Source organism: Neodiprion lecontei, chromosome 1 (assembly GCF_021901455.1).
Source record: "Neodiprion lecontei isolate iyNeoLeco1 chromosome 1, iyNeoLeco1.1, whole genome shotgun sequence".
NCBI lineage: Eukaryota > Metazoa > Arthropoda > Insecta > Hymenoptera > Diprionidae > Neodiprion > Neodiprion lecontei.
Window position 1 is genome coordinate 9360064 of NC_060260.1, and position 21505 is coordinate 9381568.

Sequence of the window (21505 nt, forward strand, 5' to 3'; positions counted from 1 at the left end):
TTATACAATTTCTAATTATTTGCGTGAAACGAAGCAATACAATGTATTTTTTAAATCCAAATTTGTGTATTCAAGGTGCACAGCTTCCGGAGCTTCGGATCATAAAAGCTGTCCAAAAATTACCCAAGTTTCGTGGAAAAACGCCAAAGTAAATTCTGAATTTTTTTACGATAAAAGTCAGTAAAAAGTCGGTGAATTCTATTTGTTTCAATAATCTATATATGTAAAAAAATAAAAAAAATGTCCACCTTTCAAGCAAAGGTGAGAAATGCAGGCAGGGAAAGCTCGGCGGGCGGGTCTCGCTATCGACGTTTCTCGGAGTGAAAATTCTGCAGGAGATTATACAATAATCCAATTTGGTAGGGCCGTAAGGGACGATAAGGGATGCGGGTCGGGAGGGGCGAGGGTGGTTGGTGGAACGAAACTGCGAGGGTATCGCACGAGAAGAGCTTTGCAGGCGTGCGGGATCCGGATTCCGCATTCCAAGAATTAAATCCAGAGGCCGAGGCGAGGTGGTTCGTGGACTCCGATCTTTACCACAGGCGGCAAAAGAGGCGCGCTCGTTTGGCGCAAGCCTAAAATTGCTCTGTGTCGTGAAACGAATACCGCGCCAGCGCTCCCAGCGGCCCTTTCCCATAGCGAAGATCGCGCGCATCGATGAGCCAGTGACAAAGCCTGGAGTCCCAAGTGGAGGAGCCGTTGTCGAGTTTTACATTTTCGCTTATAGCTAGCAGTGACAACACCCCGCGTATACACGGTGTGCCGCGTTATTTGATCGATCAACGATAGGCGATAACTCCCGTCATCCGGCCGAGAGTCAACCTGCTGCGAGGATGTCGCTGCTGCTGGAAGAAGAACACGACGAGTAAGTGCGCATCGATGCGATACGCTATCCGCACTCTTACCGCGATACCTTGCCCAGCTCTCTCTGCGTACCTTCTTTTCCATTTCGTTATCCGATAATCCACCCCTTGATAATTTTTTCTTAAATTTCAATCTCGCTGCGAGCGTGGAATATCCAACGATTCGTGACGCTAGGGTGACTTTTGTTCACTGGTACGTGCGTGCAGCAGACTTTGTGTCGTTTAAAAACGAGGAATTCGTTACAGCAACTTCGCCATTTCGTGAAATAATTATTATAACCGTAACGAATATGCTGGTCGAGTTTTGCCTGTTGCGAAATATTCGATACCGGATGTTTCGTCACACTTTGTACCGCATTCTTAACGTCCGCTGAGATTTATTGTCAATCGTTTGAACGCGGGTTTGTTTCTTGCGTTTGCAATACTGTTTATGTGTATCCGTCGAGAAAAGCCAATCGTGATTAAAGGACAGCAGCAGACGACGTTGTGCCTGGCCTGCGATTGGCGGATGATACACGCGTTTCGATATTTAAACGGTAGAAACGATCCAATCGCGCTGATTGACGTTTTAAATCTTTGAAAATAGAGGTCACACGTATACGGTATAATTGACGAATGCAGCGTGACCGTTTAATGGACAACACTTTTAACTCGAGGATACGAAAATAATATATCGATGCGTCGCAGTTGGCTCTGAGTAGATACGTGTAGACTGATTCCGTTGACTAATTTTTTAATTTTAAACGTCGAGTCGGTACGCAGCGTGTGGCGAGTCAGTAACCAAGCATACCGTATTAAAATTGACTTGAAAATTTAGCAATATTTATATGGGGCATTCCATGCCAACGCGGTATGTGATTAGCTCTGACCGTTTCTGATATCGCTGATTTTTCTTTATCTGTCGACAGCGATTCAAACTATTTACCCATAATTTTAATCAAATTTTTATCTCCATCCAATATCAAGTCGTCAATTTTTCAAAAATTTCACATGCCTATAAATCAGCGAAACAAAGAAATATTGACAAAAGTAGTCATACAACTTTTTCCACCTCGAATCGTTCTATAGTAACTTCTCATCAATTTATCGTAAGAAACAAGTATTTTTAGTTTTTGCCCAGTCATAGACATTTCAAGTTTTTATAGTCGAAAGTTGTTAAAAATTGATGGATCAAGATTGGATTCAGATAAAATACTAAAAAAAATAATAGGCGATAGTTTGAACGGATGCTAAAAGGTAGAGAAAAATCAGTGAAACAAAAAGTGGTCCGGGTTGATTAGATGTCGAGTTACGTTATCATGAACTTCCCCGTGTATGAATATTGTACGTACATACAATACGGAGAACAAGAAATTCGCAGGACGCTTATATATATTCAATAAACTATATGTAACGTACTAACTCTGAGACATGTTGCGTACCTTAACCGTCCATTGATCAGCGAGGTAAACTCTTTCTAGAAAAACTACACGACCGAGTTTTTTTATTTTTATTTTATCACGTCGAAACCGGTTTCGCTATTGAAAGACTCATTGTTGAAAAACGAGGCATGATCTCTGCGTGAGAATACAAGCGTATGTGTGCAAATATATATTTATATAAAAGTGTCTGTGAAGATAGAAAGGTTTCCCCGCACAACAATCGGTACACTGATTGTGATATAATCTCTGAAGGTGACAGAGAGATAAAGAATAATGATTAGGATAAAAGGTGCTTGGTCGATTTCAATGAGAATGTTATATACGTTATAGTAGAATCATAATTTCTTCAAAAAGACCCTTCGTGTAACTTTTAAATAACACTGAATGCCAGTCAGACAAGCGAGAAAAAATTCATAATTCAAAACATGCAGTCTGAGCATCTGAAGTAAATATTTAGCATGTACCGCGATTATTCCATAAATGAAAACGTTAATTTCCTTTTTTTCGATTTATTATTTCAGATTTACTGTTGTTATATTTATCACACCGTTATGGATTTGTAATAATCAGAATTCTTCGCACGAATTAGCCATAAGCATATTTTTGAGTTCGTCTAAATTGTCGATTTTCACACTAATTCAATCAAAATATCTTAGACTCATAATTGTTGTCCATTTGAAGTAATCGTTTCGACATATTTTCCAAAAAACTATTCGCAGTATAATATCTAACAACGGAGGGTGTAAATAATTGGAATTCGGAAAGCATATCGGGTGGAAAATTTCGCACGAGTGTGCAAAAATAAATTTAGGGGTTACAAAAGCCGATCGCGAAAGTAGAGCGAGAGTTTCGACGATGATACCGGAACGCTAGTTATATCGCATTGTTCAACAGAACCATATCGCGTTATTTGGCAAAAGTGCATTAAATTGAACAGGCGTTTGTTATCAGGTCGCGTCGTGAGTTCAAATCTGATAAAAGCGTGGGCAGTAGACGAACATTGTTACCGTACAAGAGGGAAACGTATGCATACAATGCGCCGTGAAACTGATGCGAGTTACATTTGCACGCGGAAAGGCAGGGTATGCAGTCAGTCTTCACAATGTCACTTGACACATGCATGGTGTGGAAACAGACACGTGGAGTTGAAGGAGGTAGTCTCACGTCTCAAAGACTTTTTTTTTTTGTTTTTTTATATACGGTAAATTTTATTCAACAATTTTTAATTTCTTGCAGGTAAAAGAGAAAGTTACAAAATAATGAGGATAATTTTTTTTTGTTCGTTTTTTATTGCAAATCTTTGCGGTACGGCCGCCCGAAGTTAAATCTGGTTGACACGATACGTCAAATTTCATGCATCTGGAAAAAAATGAAACTAGAGTGATTATCAAAACGTGATCTTGTCGCTGTCGTCTGAAACACCATCAAAATTATTGATGAATATTTCCATTCATTCCGTTTTTTTTTTTTTTTTTATTCTTTTCGAATTTGCTAAAATTTTGCTTCAGACGATAGCGAAAAGTGTACTTTTTGATAATCTCTTTAGTTTCTTGTTTTAGATGCGTGAAAGATGAGATATCGTGTCAGCCCAGATTTAAATAGAGATAGCTTTTGGCGGCCATACCAGCAACATTTATCATCAAAAATGAAAAGCAAAAAATTTCCATATTTTACTTTATAACTTCTTTTTCTTGTAAAAAATTTGAAACGATTAAACCAATTTTTCTATGTAAAAATATATGTATATATAATATATTGTCAACAAAAGTCATTGAGATGTGAGACTACCCTCATAATAGAAACACACATCTTATTGTTTACTCAGGCGAATGTAATATACGTTTACGCTGAAGAAAATCTTGCCAAATTTGTTTAATCAAGAAAATTTCAAAGCTTAAAGCTTTGAACGATAAATAATTGATAAAAACGACAAAACTATAAGTTGCGTCAATCTTTGATGAAAACGTACAGTCGTAATATGTCTACGTTTTGGTTATATAAACTTTGTTACTCGAAACCTAGGGCCACTGAAAACTCAGGTGGATGTAAAACAATCGACCGTGTCGTTATTCAGCAAGCGACTGCGGTACCGCGTCGCACGATGTTTCCCATCTCATTTCACCAATAATTAATCCGTGGGTTTTTAAACTTTTCGGATTTTCGATTTCTTCTTAATTATTTGTAGAAAACTCCGCGTTATAAGCGATGAAAAATTTGCCAAGAGCAGATGCTCGGTTCACGCTATTTCGATATTCACTCCGGTTCAAGTACATACTCATTCCAATTCGAGAAGAGTCTGAAATGTCCCCAAAGTTCAGCAAAGTCGATAAAGAAAAATGAACAATCGCCCGACCGCCTATATCCTATACTACAGAAAAGTGACGCAGAAGGAGAAGAAATATCGTCACGCTTATCGACCCTGTAACACTTTGCCACGATATAAAGAGTAAGAGTAACGTATCTATACGATGAAAATAGAACGTTGCAAATTTGAGAAGGCTGGTGTTATTAACAAGATCCTTTCGAGGGGACGATTCGCTTCCGAATATTGTCAACCGTGCGGAAAACAACGAAGCTAAAATAGGCGGAAATAAAAGTGGTGAAGAAAAATGAAGAAGAATTCCAATAGCTGTTCGGGAGTCGTACGTCATGTTGATGGGTGTTTTTTCTGAAGGATGTACGGTGCGTCCTGCAGAAGCCAGCTGCCTGTTCCGGCACCACACCCTCGAGTTCACCACCGTGAGGTATAGCTTGTCGCCTTTACCTCGTCGCCATGGCAACGGCAATCAACCAACCCTCCTTACCGCGTACGAAAAAAATCGAGGGATGTATGGGCAGGAATAGGGTATCGGTAGCGAGCTTCATGAGGAATCCCATCAAGTGAACCAGACAAAGTGGATCCTCTGCCTCGGTCAAATTTTAATTGGGACATCGGGGCAGTTGGAAAAGACGCGGATTGCGACCTTCGAGAACGCGCGTAATCAGCGAATCTGTAATTATGACCGCTTCTTTGGAAGTATGAAATTTGGATACGAATATATTGGTTTCAAGATACTCGGCCGTCGCAAAAATATGGAAAACCTCCGTGAAAAAGTTAAGGATTTTTCCAAGACACCATTAACTGCCAAAGTTTGGAAGTATAATCAGGGATTTTGGAAAATTCCTAACTCACCGCAAAATCGGAGGACACGATGTAAAAATAAACTCGTTATCCGAGGTTCAAAGGTTGACTTGTACAGTCTTTTCGAGTGTAAAGCAGTTTTTCAAAGTTTCAGATTAAACGATTATCTCTTTAGCGTGTACCTGACAATAAGTCGAAGTTCTGTTTTTATTAAAATTGAGATAATGTCTGACCAATTTGTCATAAGAATTGGTTACACATATGCTCGATTTGTATAAAAGCGTAAAAAGTTATTCGCAGTGAAGCGATTGGCTCACTGATTTCTCAAGTTACACATTATTCATGTCCAGGTTAAAATTGAGCCGCGCTTTACGTTTTAATCAACCTAATCAATACTCGCAGTGACTTGCTGTCACGTGCACTGTAAAGCTCTGGGCTTTATTGTCCACACAAGTACCGAGCCCATCGTATGCTGCGATGGGTTGGAAAACTCACTTTGTTTCAAATAAAAACTTTCCAGAGTTGGGAATAAAATATTTCTTTCGCGCACGTTACTTCGAAAACGTATATTTTTCACAAAATTCCTCATCAAGACACAGTAAATGTAATCGTCGAAGACAAATGACGAATCCAAACGTATATTTCACCCGGCATTTTTCTCGAACAATTCGTCGTGCAATTATTATCTATCAAGCGGTGTAAAACGGCAGAAACATTCTTCTGTAATTTCAAATATTATACATCGTGAGATCGAACTCTTGATTGATGAAGCGGTTCAAGTGTTCGTAACTTTGGGATTTCAACGCTAACCGCATCGAAGGGATAGAAATTCGGTTAGCTTGGAATTGACTGTCAAGCATATAGCGAAATGTTATCATCAACACCTTCCCGCCAAATTTCGTCGTATCACTGTAACGCCAAAATTAATACAACAAAGGGGTAAGGATATCCGCACAGGCGACCGCAGGAGCTTGATCCCTCCTTCTGCGGGAGAAACTTTGTACTTGTAATTAAAGTTCGCAAGTATTTCGAGACCCAAGTTAAACTACGAACCCGCAACTTTTACAACAAATTTATATTTATGCAGAGTAAGAAATGATCCCATCCTAAATAAAACTCTTTTGGACTAGAGATTGTCAGCTGTTTTGTGCGTCTGTAAGTGAACACGGTATCAAATTGTTTGAAATTTTTAAACTGTCGTTAAAGAGAAAAGAGAAGGAGAAAATTAAAATGGAAACTACTTGCGCGAAAATAATCAGTCAGTTGTTTTTTGCATTTACAGGTCAACTCTGGGACAAATATAAAAATTTGAAATGCAACCTATTCGTAACAAGTCCGGACTTTGGATTGTTCAATTTTTGAAACTTGTGTTCTTTCAATATCGTAATACACGCATTCAAACGGCTTTGACTACGTTAGAATAGATTAGATAATCCTTGATCTTTCTATAGATTTTTCAATATCGAGATTATCGTTTTTGTACGGTAAAAATGATAAAACCGGCACAGCGTTTATCGGTCAAATGAATGATCTCTCGTAACTCTGGTGTTGATAAATAAACGCGCTATGTTTCCTCCTTATTTCGTTACAAATTATTCAACGATCCACATTTCCGTACGACTGTATTATAATTAATGTAACGGCTCCGAGTATACGCAAATAAGAGTAATCGATACCACTGTCAGAGAAACAAATTTTCCGCTACTTTATAGCCTCTGGTTTAAAGCATCACTAGCTATATTCAATTAATCACGAGCTCCCAAATTCTCGACACGATCGATCGATTATTCATTACGTGGCAAACACATTCCGTGAAGGAAAGTCAACTCCGCTGAATAATGAAGATGACGAAATTGATCAAAATTAAAGTCCTGAAATTGAATTTAAATATTTATCACCGTCAACGATTGCGCAACACTGTGCGCCCCCTACAACTCTTATGTAATACGTACAAGTAACTTTTGATCCAAAAATGGATTACGGAAAAACGACCTTAATCCACGCATCGCATACATACGTAGTACGGACAAAGCGTGAAAATTACGAGACGAGTTTCAATCCATTTCAGCTTACAACGAGAGTAACTGTTGAAAAGACTTGCTCGCAACGCGCGCGATTCAACCTGCTTAATTTCCATTGGCTGACATCCATTCTCCCAACCACGGAGCAATCCTTTGTCGAGAAAAAAAAATTCCCTAGAATCGACCGGATGACAATTGACAGTCATTAAAAAGAATTTCCGGATCATGCCTGGTCTACACGATATGATTATCAAGTTGGTATGATGTCGATCGATGATAATAAGCACGTGTAGCTGTCGTAATATGGAAGTATACTTCCATGTTGACAGATAAAAAAAAAAAAAACATTTGTCAAATGGGGGAATTGACGAAACTTGTCACAATAATCGTACACGGTAGATTTATTTTTTGTCACTTGTGTTCCTTTCGCTCCGAAGTGTCATTGGTTGCAGGCATGCCCAAGACCGACAAATCAATGATCTTGCAATGTGATTAATAGAAAGTTTTCATGATTCCTCCACTGTTTTCTGTGCATAAGGAACACTATAGTGTCATCTTATTTCAGGCAGATATTTGTTAACATGGAGCTTGGTCCACTCTCGTAGTTTTCGTGGCGTCATTAACAGCGCGTAAAATTGAGTTATTCCAAAGTGCGCATGCGCCAAAGAAAGCCCTAGTGTGTAAAACATGGCATTTCAATTGTACGCGTACGCCAGCGTCGTTTTACCGCACTGTTCAAAAATAAAGCACCCTGCACACGCTCCACAGATTTCGTAAATCGAATTTTCCAAGCAAATAATCGTTTAAAATTTATTTCTCAAGCTGCGCGGTGAGTTGTCAACAGATCTTTGAACACGAATAGATTAACTTCCAACTTTAGCAGTATTTCTTTCATGTCCTATGGATTACTTCCGGATTTTTTTCCACGAATAATTTTCTTCTTTCTGCATTTTAATTTTTTCTGTTTTGTTCTCTTACACGAGGATATTTCAAACTTTTCAAACGTACGCCTTTTATTCTTCGTTATATACATACATATCTATAAATATACTTCCCTGCTGTAGACCTTGTATAGAATCGATTAGACGCTCGGCTGCAGTGGTGTACGTACCATAACTGCTTATTATATATAGATATATATATATATATTATACATTATATACGTATGTCTATGTACGTCAAATGTACACTGAGAAAAATTTCATCTGTTATAGTAACTAGAAACATTCGGTAAAACAGGTATCGTTAAAAAGACTGTTTCAATATTGTTAGAATTACGAAAAACGAGGTACGCGTAACCATTTCGCGCTATTGTCGATCCTTTTTTGGTAATTGCAACGCAAAATCAGTTTCTGAGATTTACTCTACTTTTTCAGTTAAATAAGGCTTTATCATCAATTTATCGTTGCACAAGCATTAAATTTTCGCAACAGTTACAAGAAAGTATAGTAACAGTGATGGTAATGAGAAAGAATAGTAACGGTTACTAGACTTTCTTGTAAGAGCTACAAAACTAATTTTCATTTTGTACCTAGAACTATATTTTTTGCTTGTGGTTAAAAATGAAACCATTTAAGAACTGAGCGGTAACCGGAACTAAAAATTTCTCTCAGTGCATGATTTAACCGCAATGAAAGAAAAAAACCACACTTCACGTGATAGAATGAACGTAGCTGCGGTTGTACGTGACCTATTCGGCGTCGCTTGTTTCGCAAATACTTGTAAAATGTGATGCGAAAGTGGCAAACTCTCTAAAAATTTATACCTCACCATGGGAAGTATACATTGCAAAGTTCTGTACGTAGCATCTATAAAGTTCACGAATTGCTGAACTATTGTCGTTTTTTTTTTCAACTTCGTAGTTAAAAGCCAGCATGCAAAAGAAGATATTTGCAAAAAGGTCGTCAACAAGACCGAAGAATAATTGAAATTGACTCTACATGTATATACACCTTAAGTCATACCATCTTGTTCTTGTTTTTCAAAGTGTATAAAAAAAGAAAAATTAAAAAAAAAAAAATCTCACAGCGTACCGGCGGCGTTTGGAGAAAAGATCCGGAGAAAAGTTGACTATAATAATCGTGTGTTATAATCTTGTTAATTTTCTGCCCGATAAATATGTTCGAGAATACATTTCTCTTCGTAGTAAAAGTACAATGCGAAATGGATGTTCGATCACGCGACAAGTTTGAAACAACCGTCACGAAACGGTATTAATTCGCGGTATCGATACGTACGTAAGAGTAACGTATAATGTATAGTGCAATGTGTAACGCACGTACGTTTATGTATACACATCCGGTCGTGCCGATTCGGAGTAAATGTGGCTTTGAGTAGTATCAATTACGTAATCGTTGGTTACAGATGGCACGTCCACATCTGAATTGTGTTATAGATGAAATTTAAGTATAACGGAGAGGTAGTAACAATGGTTCTCCGTTTCAGGTATTGAGCGAAAATTACTTAGAATATCATCGAGTTATCGTTATTACCGATTCAATTAAATGCGATTGTATACAATAACTGTATTATATTTATCCTTGGAACGCAATACGCTCTACGTATTAGGAATATACTGAGGGTAAATTTAAAGTACGACAATTATTAATACAAATAACTATCAATATTGATGTGTACAATATTGTATAAATATATTCGAAATATATTCAAAATTATTATTATTATTATTATTATTCACCCGTGTTTCAAATTTGGTATTTGAAAATAATCACGATTGCGAACAAACGAGTATAGCATTTAATAAAACGTCAAGAAAATCTTTATGGAAAAGATTCGCGATGTGGAAACTTGACTCTGAATTCTGGAAACGGAGAGATCAAAAAAATAAAAAATAAATAAATAAATAAAAATTCATTATCGCTTACACGTATCAGTATCAATATCAGTACATGTAGCGATATATGTCGAATTTCGCGCGAAAGAATTTGCAACGTAAGTCGTAACGTCACGGCCAACGTCTTATATCCTACTTCCTAAGCGTTACGAGTTCATTACATATTAATGAAAATTCCTACAACTCACGCCGCAGTTATTTTCACGAGGAATAAACTCTGCGAAGTATAATTTTCAAGAAGTTAATAATCCCGTAATTCAAGCTAATGTCACGAGGTGTGTCCGAATACACGACATCGTTGCAGCAACGGGGGTAAAAATTGGCGCTCATCCAAATCCTTCCATGAAGATCATATATATACTCGTATGATAAGCGAGAAATTCGTATATTTTTAGATAGTAAACCGTCGCGAATAGCCCAATCGATTTTATTAATTCGAAAGATTTATATTTTCGTTCTTAAACCGTATACCTACCATATGTGTAAAACGAAACATGTCAATAACTCTAACTTTGACGAATGGAGTTTATCGTTAGATAAATCCGCAAATCGACGCAGGTTATAAATCATATTTCACCTCTGTTATCAGCGTAACTTATCGATCATGCATGGTTTTTTCTCCCTGCAGATTCAGCATGCGTTATACATATCAGGGTGCTTCTTATTTTCGTCATGTAGGAATTTCTTCACGCTCACCCCCCCCAAAAGTAATCAAAATATGTATATGAGAAAAAAAAAAGTTGTCCGCAACCCCGAATTTTTCCGATAACTCTGACACGCCTCGCCGAGCAGCCGAATATTTATAGGGTCAAATGTACGCATTTGAAATTTTTTTAAACAAACTCTTAATTACATTAAAACTGTATATTGTAAAAAAATTTCTTTTGACTATTTTGAAGGAAATGTAATGCTCTACAAAAAAGATCTCTTGTAAAATTATCGCCAATCTAATATATATCAGGTTATTAGCAAAAAAATGAACTCAGTTCTTCGCTATTACATGGAGCGGTCGAAACCATTAATTTCGTCCTGGGACTGATCCTTCACTGAGAGAAATTTTTAGTTCCGGTTACCGCTCAGTCCTTGACTATTTTCATTTTTTACCTTAATCGAAAAATATTGTTCTAGGCACAAAATGAAAATTAGTTTTCTAGCTGTTACCAAAAAGTCTAGTATCCGTTACTATTCTTTCTCATTACGATCACTGTTACTATATTTTCTTGTAACTGTTGCGAAAATTTAACGCTTGTGCAATAATAAATTGATGCTAAAGCCTTATTTAACTAAAAAAGTACAGTAAACCGAACAAACTGATTATGCGTTGCGATTTCGACAATAGCGCAAAATGATTACGCGTACCTCGTTTTTCGTAATTCTAACGATATTCAAACAATGTTTTCAACGATGCCTGTTTTACCGAACTTTTCTAGTTACTACGACAAATGAAATTTTTCTCAGTGTTGACTTCTCGGATTGGGCCCACGACTTTTTATATCATTGTTCTCACTTCGAAAGGCAATCGTTTTTTTTTCAACTTTTTGGATTCAATTTAAATATTTCAACAATTTTTCAAAAGGATTTTATTGATCGTTGCAGTTTAAAAATCTAAAAAAAATCTGGAAAATCGCGTGTCAGGTATTAAAATTTTTAAGCTCATAGCCAGTGCGCGGAGACTTTTCCTTCTTACTGTTTTCAAGCTTTTTCCCAAAAAAAAAGGTTAAAAAATTCGAAGCGACAAAAATTTTGCTATACGTCACATCGTAATTTTGAAATTTATCTCAGATTTTCGAATTGTGTCGATCAATAAAATCGTTTTGAAAAATTGTAGAAAATTCAAATCGAGTCCAAAAAATATATAAAAAAAAAAACAAAAAAAAAAACAGAGTACCTTTCAAAGTGAGAACAATCACATACAAAAATTTCGGACCTAATCCGAGAGGTTCAGGGTCAATCCCAGGTCGAAATGGTATGGACTGCCACATGTATACATATTATGATAAGATTAAAAATAATAATAATAATAATAATAACCGAGCCGTGTATGCGAATAATTGAAAAAATGAGAAGGAATAAAAGAAAACAAAACCATCGGTAAATACGGTGGTGGGGAGTTTGGAACTCGATACCGGTATAAGACTAGCTTCAAGATCGCGTCTCGTGTATGGTTCAGTGCAGATCGCGTAACGCTGAACGTTACACGAAACTTTGACCGTTCGACCGGCTGGTCCGCGACGAGTGTCCCTTTCGTCTTTGAATTTCGCAGCGTGCAGAAAGCGTGCAATAAAAATTGTGCAGCTGAAATTCCCTCCTTCGGGGAAGAATTTAATGGTGAAAATTGGCGTTTGAAATTACGGTAAAAGAAATTAAACACAGTGACATTTTGTCGAGGAAGATTGAAAGTAAAGAGGTAAAGGGAAAACAAGTATTCGCTCGTATCGGGAACTTTAAAGCGCTTTGACTGCAGCTTCGAACCGGTTTGAGGGAACAAATATTTTCACTCTCAATATGCCGACTTGCACCTGCATACACAACGCTCCGTTAGAAGCGGAAAGTGAAGGTGACCGTGTGATCCATTATCAAAACTGTGAATTAAAACTACCCAATGAATCGTGCGAGAACGGATCGAGCAATGGATTTCACGCAGACGGTGAAATGTTGGAGAAAATCAGGTATATAATGCCCACATTCCATGACATCTCGATCAAGGTTCTACGTCTATGTCTCAGATTGGCTTTGCAATTTTTTGTACGGAAGTACGCGACAAAAACGCAATCGCAATTTTTTTTCAGAATATTTCTACCCAGCGTATGCGAAGTGTGATTTAAAAACTTGGAAACAAAAAATCCCCATTTTTCAGAATCTGAAAAAAATTTTGGAAAATCTTACAAAATGCAAGAAAATTTTTGACACCTGTTAGAAAGTAGATGAAGATATCATACCCTCGAAAGATAAATAAAGAAAATGATTAAAAATAAAACAATTATTATTATTGGATTGCATTTTTGACATAAGAATGAACGTGTAAAAGCTCGTTGTAATATCTCTCGGAATGGAAATTTTTCGGCCGATATTAAAATGAGCTTTTATATTCGTTCTTGCGCCAGAAATGCAATCCAATGATAATAATTTTTTTTATTTTTTCTTTCTTATTTTTATTTTTTGCCAAAATTTGGAAATTGCCAAATTTTTAATCAGTGATTCATATCATATACAATTAACAAGATATATCACCTTGCGAACAATCAGTTCGCTATCTAATTTGAAAACTACAAATTTGTATTATTATCTTTCTCTTATGAAAAGTTAATTTGGGGATACAAATAAAGACAAAAACCAAAGAATTTTTCCGACAGATCGAGAAGAAGAAAATATGTATGATTATTTCGAGGACCATGATTCGCATATCAATTCTCTAATCTTAGAATATTCGATCTGATTCGAATGAATTTATCACTGTTTTTACATTCAAGAAGGCCTTGATCATTATTTATTTTCTTCTTGCAAACACTGCAAATATACGGATTCGTATTCCGGCAAGACCATATTTGCAAATTTCCAACAATATGTCCGTATAAGAAACAATCTGTGATAAGAACAGGTTTGTTTTTCTCTTAAATTTAAGATATTTCGTAAATATCACGCGTCTTCTTATTCGGGATGGCCACAAATTTTTGTAAAAAAAGATCCATGACATTTTTTCAGGTTTTCCCTGACATTTTCCCAGTTCTAGTGAGTTACTAAAACCTAAATCGTCAAATTTATCAACCCTATATTCGTTTGAAATTCAATTCAAATTGAAGAAAAATATATTCTATACAAAAAAAGTAAGTTCCAGCTAATTTGTTTTCTCGACGAAAAAGAGTAAACTTGTTATCTCAAAAAATCATATCTAATTCCTGTGATAGAAAACTGATATTTTCAGTTTTTTCCACGTCCAAATTAAAAATCCCTTGACAATTCCACGTTCTTCAAGTTTTCCAGGTGTGCAGCCACCCTGTAGTTGTAATTATTTACTAAATTTGCGGTACGTCGCGACATTGCTGACGTCGTGTCGGCATAACTTTTCAAACGAAATTGAGCCCATAATTTTTCCATCGTTAAACAAAAAGCAATTTATCCTTATCTTGTAAAAAGTAATTGTGCATATTTTATGTCACAGGTACTTTTGAAAGATAATTTTTCTTTACCACTGAATCACGAAGTTTCAAGCTGCGTTTCTGTAACGTACATGCAAAGAACATATCACGCATGTTGTCGCAGATTGGAAAAATATAAAATATCCTATCGGTACACACCCTGCAAGTTTTATGCGATATTATATTTTCATCGATATTTACTGCGCAATTAGTGTACGATATACCGAAATTCACTATTCATACACCCTCCGTTATATATATATATATGATTTTAATTTTTCCAGGTATCCAGATGGTTCGGTCAGGCTTAGGAATCCGAACATCGAGCTTATGGACCAAGACATTTTGTACCATCTCGCTCTCGGGAGTGGTTCCCACGACCTAGTCGAAATGTTCGGCGACGTCAAGGTACGACCGACAAAAATTCTTCCATCAAATTATCACTCCTGTATTAATATTGCACACGATCGTCACGATACGACAGTTTAAAAATCACGCGATTAATGATAAACGCCATTTTATCATCATCCATTTAATTCCATCTTATTTTAAACAAGCATATAACGTACAACTTTAGCGCAATTTCTACGAAAAAACACAGAAACGTGCGTTTGAACAAATAAAAAAGAAAAAAAATATACAAAAGTTTATGAATAAATTGTAAAAAAAAATGTGAAAAATTTTCAGACGTTTACGATATTCGATACTATAATATACATGCAACGGCGAAGTTATCGCAGTTCTTATTGTTGGCAGAAAATCACCGGCAAGTAGGTATCAAATTTACTGCGACGAAATTTGAGCTTCGCCAATAATAACCGATAAGTCAATAATAATAATAATAATACATAATTCATTCGAATCACGACGAAGTTGCACAAACGTTCCATTTTTTCGCAACCGAACGAATTATCCTTCGTATTTGATTTGTTTAGCGGTTTTAAAACATTTTTTTTTCAACGATTTCTCTCTCCTCGGACCGTATAATTATATACATATATAGATACGGGTATGTCGCAATTTGCTTGTGGTAAAAATTGCGCGATTGCAGAGTTGCGCGAATATATTCTCGGTATTCAATGCATACGCGGATACTGCGAATACGAGTTGACTAATACGTATTATCCACACACAGGCACGTATATAATTAAACCAATGGCGTACGGCTCCATCGGATAAAATAATACTGCGTCTTTCAAATCTTTCAAACTAATCTATTAAGAAACACGCGCATCGTACCGTAAAAACCATAATACAATACGCGAGACAATTAATTGCTAACCAGAAATTTTAAAATCCCGGAAATACGTGTAGATGAATAAATATAATCCGTTGAAACCTGGGATCAAAGTGAAAATTTACACGAAGATCGGTAGTCTTATGCGTGATATAATATATATATTTAATTATTTTTATATATATTAATAATGAGTAATTTCCCTTGGAGAAGATTGATTGTTCAGATTTTTAAATACACTTCTAAATTCACGTACAGTGATTGTTAGTGTTGCTTTTGTTAGAAAATTTGGAATATAATTTTTTCCATATCCGCCATTAATGTAATAATTAATCACAGACAACTTAACGATCCGCATTGTATCGATTCCCACACTTGCCTTTGAAAATCTACTATACCTAATGCATGATTACGCCGCTGATAAATTCGCAATATACGCGACGTAACATACTCCGTCGTTTATTTATTTTTTATTTCTTCGTCGTTTCACACGGTTTTTACAATTTACCGATCCAACTGTCCCTGACACAGCCACGTGATCTCTCCCTAATTGCTCTTCGTCTAACATCGTCAATCCTGTAATAAACGCGTATTGCGTTACATGTACATTTGCAAATGTTCGCACGCAGTTACATTTTGTAGTTTTTGTTTGATCAATCGTTCCAATGTCCATTTTTCTCCACACTTGCACAACAGTTCGTCTGCATGGGTGGAACGCCGAAGCGAGTGGAACAGTTCGCAAACTACATAATGCAAGAAATTGGTCACAAACTACCGTGCGGCACAACGCTCTTTGACATCAGTCAATTTTCCTATCGTTATTCAATGTACAAAGTTGGCCCTGTTCTGTCAGTAAGCGTGAGTATATCCCTTACGTACTATCCTAAAATAAAAACTTGCAATATTGGGGAATGAAATTTTTTTTAAATACGTACACGTGAGCAAGTCTGCCAATTATATACATCGGATCCGGCTTCACCCCCTCAGATCTTCTCGCAATTTTTTCAACTCAAAGTCTTTGTAGAAAAACAGTATTCCGGATTTTTCCAGATTTTTTACTCGTTTATTTTCGAAGTTATTGTACGCGGCATTCCATGTGGTTTTTTTTTATCATTCTTATTTTATTAATTTTTTTGTCAGCGATCTTTTGATACGATAAAAAAATGTCGGTAAGCTGAGCCCTTTTTTACACAAAAAAAAGAAAAATTAGAATGATAAAACTGTACGGAATGCTCCGTACAATAACTTCGAAAATAAAGGGGTAAAAATTCCGAAACAATTCGAGATACTATTTTTCGACGAGGACTTTCAAAAATCTGACAGAGTGAAGCCGAATCCGCTGTCTATCATTGGTAGATTTGCTTATACGTATTATATATTATATATCCATAAATACGTTAATCCGTTTTTCTTATAACATACAGCACGGCATGGGCATTCCTTCGGTCGGGATACTGCTCCACGAAATTATAAAGCTCATGTATCACGCCAAAGTCAAGGACCCGATCTTCTTCAGGATTGGAACCTGCGGAGGAATCGGCCTCGAAGGTGGTACCGTCGTCATATCCGAAGAGGCTGTCGACGGTCTTCTCAGGCCGTTTTTAGAACTCGTAAGTTACACACAACGATTCGTAAAAAGTGATGACGTGTCTTTGACGGGATCATTTTCTCCCTAAATTTTCATCAAATGCATATGCGTATAGTCGCGCATACACATTCCGCATTGGATGGGATCGAAATTCCTAACTTGAAAAGTTCCGAATTTTTTGGTAGCGAAACTTGAAGTAAAGACATCAAACTTTGACGAAACATCAAAGTTCCGAAAGGACAAAATGCCGAAGGGGCGTAACTCCGCAAAGTCAAAGTTCCAAAAATGCGGAAATGAGAAAATTTAAAAATCTGAAACATCGAAATTCCGAGTGATCGAAGATCTTCAGTTCTGTAAATTTCTGGCTTGGCGCAATTTCATCACTTTGATCGTTCTTTGTTTTGGATTTTCGATACTTTTATGTTGGGAATACTGATCGTTCTAATTTTCGCTTTCTCTTACTTTTTCCATCCACTCGTTGAGTAAACAACGGATATACATATTTTAATTTTCGAAATTCTATCTTTCGGAACTTTGCTCTGTCGTAACTTGAATTTTTGGAATCTCGCATTTTGGAACTTTGAGCCGTCGAGTTTTCGACCATTCGAAACTTTGTCGTTTCTTCAGAGTTTGATTTCTTGACTTCAAGTTTCACCATGAAATAATTCAGAATTAGGCGCTTTCGGAACCGTTCAAATTCAGAATTTCAACCCCTCCCATCCACACTCAGTATTTATCGAATTGACAATTACACGATTGACAAGTCACAAGGATTTTCCCGATAATGAACGGTAATTAATGAAGATAATTATTATCAATAATACCGATCCGGAGAACAAACGAAGTGTTTAAAATTCTTATTTCAATAAAATTCGAGCTTGAATATTATATTCGCGAAAATTTCACGGTAACATGGCGCATGTTTATTTATTTCAGCCAGTGCTAGGTAAAATGGTTCACAGACCGTCAAAACTAGACAAGCATTTAGCGCGTGAATTAAAGGCGATGTCACGACCCGATCAAGAGCCGTACGACACGGTGATTGGCAAGACGATGTGTACCTACGATTTTTACGAAGGTCAGGGACGTCTCGACGGCGCGTTCTGTGATTTTTCGGAAAACGAGAAGATGGAGTATCTGAACAAAGTCCACAAGGCTGGTGTTGTTAATATCGAAATGGAGAGTCTGTCTTTCGCATCTCTTACCCACCACGCCGGCATTAAATCAGCCGTCGTCTGCGTGACTCTGCTCGATCGGCTCAAAGGCGATCAGGTACTGTATTAACGCTGTATAAAGATAAAATTCTTAAATTATGGTCAGCTTGTTAAACTGTATTGAAAAATTTAACCAACCACAACGTGTCGTCCGCAGGTCCACCGTGTGTTGTTTCTTACATTTCTGTTAATATCACACACATTTTTGTCATTTTAACATTTAAATTGTCATATCAACATTTAATTTGTGATTTTCCAGTTTTTTTTTTCACTTAGCAATGCGTTAAAAAATGATTAAATCAACTAAAAAATTTTAGTAAACCTGTTGGGAGATTTTTTATTTTCTAAAAGTGAATGCAAGAACTTTCCGAAAAAAAAAAAACTCGGAACTATCGGTTTCCTGCGCGAATCCATTCCATCAAAGTCACGGAAAACAAGCGGATCAAATCGCACGTGCGAAATTTTTTTAAAACACGTACAAACAAAAGAAAAAAAAACGAGTCTCGAAAGCAAAAGTATAATACATATCAAAGAGGTCAGCTCGGCTGCGAGTAAAACTTCTGTAAGAACGTCATGATTATAAACAAAAGATAAGCGAAAAAATAACATTACGAAATATTCTCACTGCGTATAATTTCGAAACATTTTTATTTACTCACAAACATTAAGACGCAATATATTTTCGTCCCGTTATTTGTTTATTCATCATCCGCCGACAATCAAGTTACGCGCAAGATTCAACGACACTTCGTTATTATTTATCTTATCGCGTAGGTCCAAATCCAAGGTCAATTTATTGTTGCTTGTAGGTAATGGCGCCGAAGGAGGTGTTAGAGGAATGGCAAATACGTCCGCAGAAATTGGTATCAAGATACATAAAGCGATATCTGCAGCGCAATGGTCGTCTGTCGGTCGAAGGGCATGGATCCATGTGCGTAAAGAGTCCCCGTCGTTTTAAACTAGTACAACAAGAGTCCGAGACCTACGATTAAGCAACGATCGGTGCTTCCCTTCAGCTAAATTAATTATCATTTGTAATCACCGACAGTGAACTGTTTCGTAAAACAATCACCGAACACCGAAGACGTGTGTCTAATAGCGCAACCCAACGAGGATGTTGATGTCACTGATACGAAGCAATAATTCAATTGGAGAACGTCTTTACCCTCATCGTATTTAACACTTCGATTATTTCTTGCGTCATAATCAGCTACGAAAAAACATCCCCGTTATTATTTATTTCAAGCTCTACAACAGCTTCTTAATTCTTTTCAACGATCCAATTTTTATTTATTTTTATTTTATTGCTAAATATTAATGTCCTTACGTTTTATATTATTCATTGACGCAACTAACGATCTCTTGTGTTTCTATAGGCATATTATTATTATTGCGCATAGTCGCATAGTTTTTCCGTCGAAGTGACGAACGAAGAGTAGTATTTTAGTTGGTAAGATAGAAAAAAAATTCCATCTCTATTTATTTATAAAATAACCTAATATCGTAAGCGAAAGTTCAAGTGATGATATATTATTTTCGGTCTTCGACCAGGTTGAAAGAAAACCTTGACTGTTACTATTGTTGTTGTTGTTGTTATTATTATTATTATTATTATTATTATTATTATTATTACTATTCGTACTTGGGAAATTAAATAAAGCATATTGTTGCGCAAAAAAGTGAAACGGAAATAATAAAAACACGATGTGATTACTTCAGATGCGCATAATGATTGTATTATCCAAATGTCTCATTATATGGGTTGCGCTATGAGTGTTGTGAGAGGAAAATAGTGGTGACTTATTGTTAGTCATTTAAAGCTTGTAATTAATATGTAATCGTACGAAGGATTTGCAGCTTATGTGTACCATTCCCCAAAAAATGGAATAACAATTGTGTAAGATGAATTGTTGTTTAATTGTTCTCGAGGGAGAGCGAAAGATACGACATTCCGAGTTCTGAAAAGGCAAGAATATTCTCGTCTCAAAATCTCAACTACCGAGGAATATAATCGGATATAACTGCGTTGTATATTGCAAAGAAATGCATGTTTTCGATCGAAACTTGTTCCCCGATGTGTAAGATACTCGTTAATCTACATTTACCAAACATGTATTATTTCCACAATTACGTACAAAAATGTAAACTGGCACAAAGTAATTATCAATCTCAGATCAACAGCTTTATTATTTATTTCAATATATAATCTACGAGGGTGGAATCATAGACGGGATGTATTCGTTATTTTGAATTACACCAGACGTCGACCCTTCTCCGCATTTTTTAATATCTACATTTCCTCCCCCCTCCCCCCTTCACCCTTCGAAATCAAAAAAAAAAAAAAACAACCACAGAGATTTGCAAAGAAAAAATTCTGACCAGATCGTGACAACGTGCTGGCTGAAAATGGCGAAAGTTAAAACTCTGTCCGTCTGTTCAAAGCTTATTTTTTTATGTCGATTGATTAAAGTCCCGTGAAAAAATGCCATCCTCGTAATATACTACAGTATTAAAAAAATCAGTTGAATTAATTACGTTCCAGTTAATTTATAAGCATATTTCTTACTTTCATTCTCGTGTTTAATGAAAATATACGCGTTAACAAAGCTGCAGATAAATACGAAAAAATCTGATAGCGAATTGACGCGTTATCTACGAAATCCGTATATACATACATAGGTATATTGTATGCAATAGAAACCTGACCCACTATTACGGCTTCGATTTCAAAAGCTTATACGTACTAGAAAATTTAGGACTTTAGATTAGATAACTATAAAAATAATTAAAGGTGAGTATGTATTAAAATGATCAACGAGATCTAAGAAATGTCCACTGGGTGGGCGGCTTGACGCATTGCACGATAGAGCAGAGGTTGCGTTTTTATTTAATTTACATAGACGCAAGCTCGTTATGAATTTGTTTAAACTCAACGCTGTTGTAACGTCTGTAATCATTGTTGCGTACGAATTATAAATCTCGCGCATTCTTAATAATATAGTAAATAAAATTTCTAGTCACGAAAAATCCGACCGTTTAAATTCGGTCTG

At 36.4% G+C, this 21505-nt stretch overlaps 1 protein-coding gene across 2 annotated transcripts; it reads left to right on the forward strand.

Moving 5' to 3' along the window:
• Positions 1–663: 663 nt before the first annotated feature.
• On the forward strand, positions 664–20808 carry LOC107227649 (uridine phosphorylase 1). 2 transcript variants are annotated; one of them, XM_015668867.2, is made up of 6 exons: positions 664–865; positions 14701–14824; positions 16350–16511; positions 17078–17263; positions 18178–18513; positions 19265–20808. In XM_015668867.2, exons 1-6 carry the CDS (start codon positions 834–836, stop codon positions 19445–19447), a joined length of 1023 nt encoding a protein of 340 aa, XP_015524353.1. In that variant the 5' UTR covers positions 664–833; the 3' UTR covers positions 19448–20808. The 2 variants fall into 2 exon arrangements, with proteins under 2 accessions (XP_015524353.1, XP_015524352.1); XM_015668866.2 differs by lacking the exon at positions 664–865 and adding an exon at positions 12445–12949.
• Positions 20809–21505: the final 697 nt, after the last annotated feature.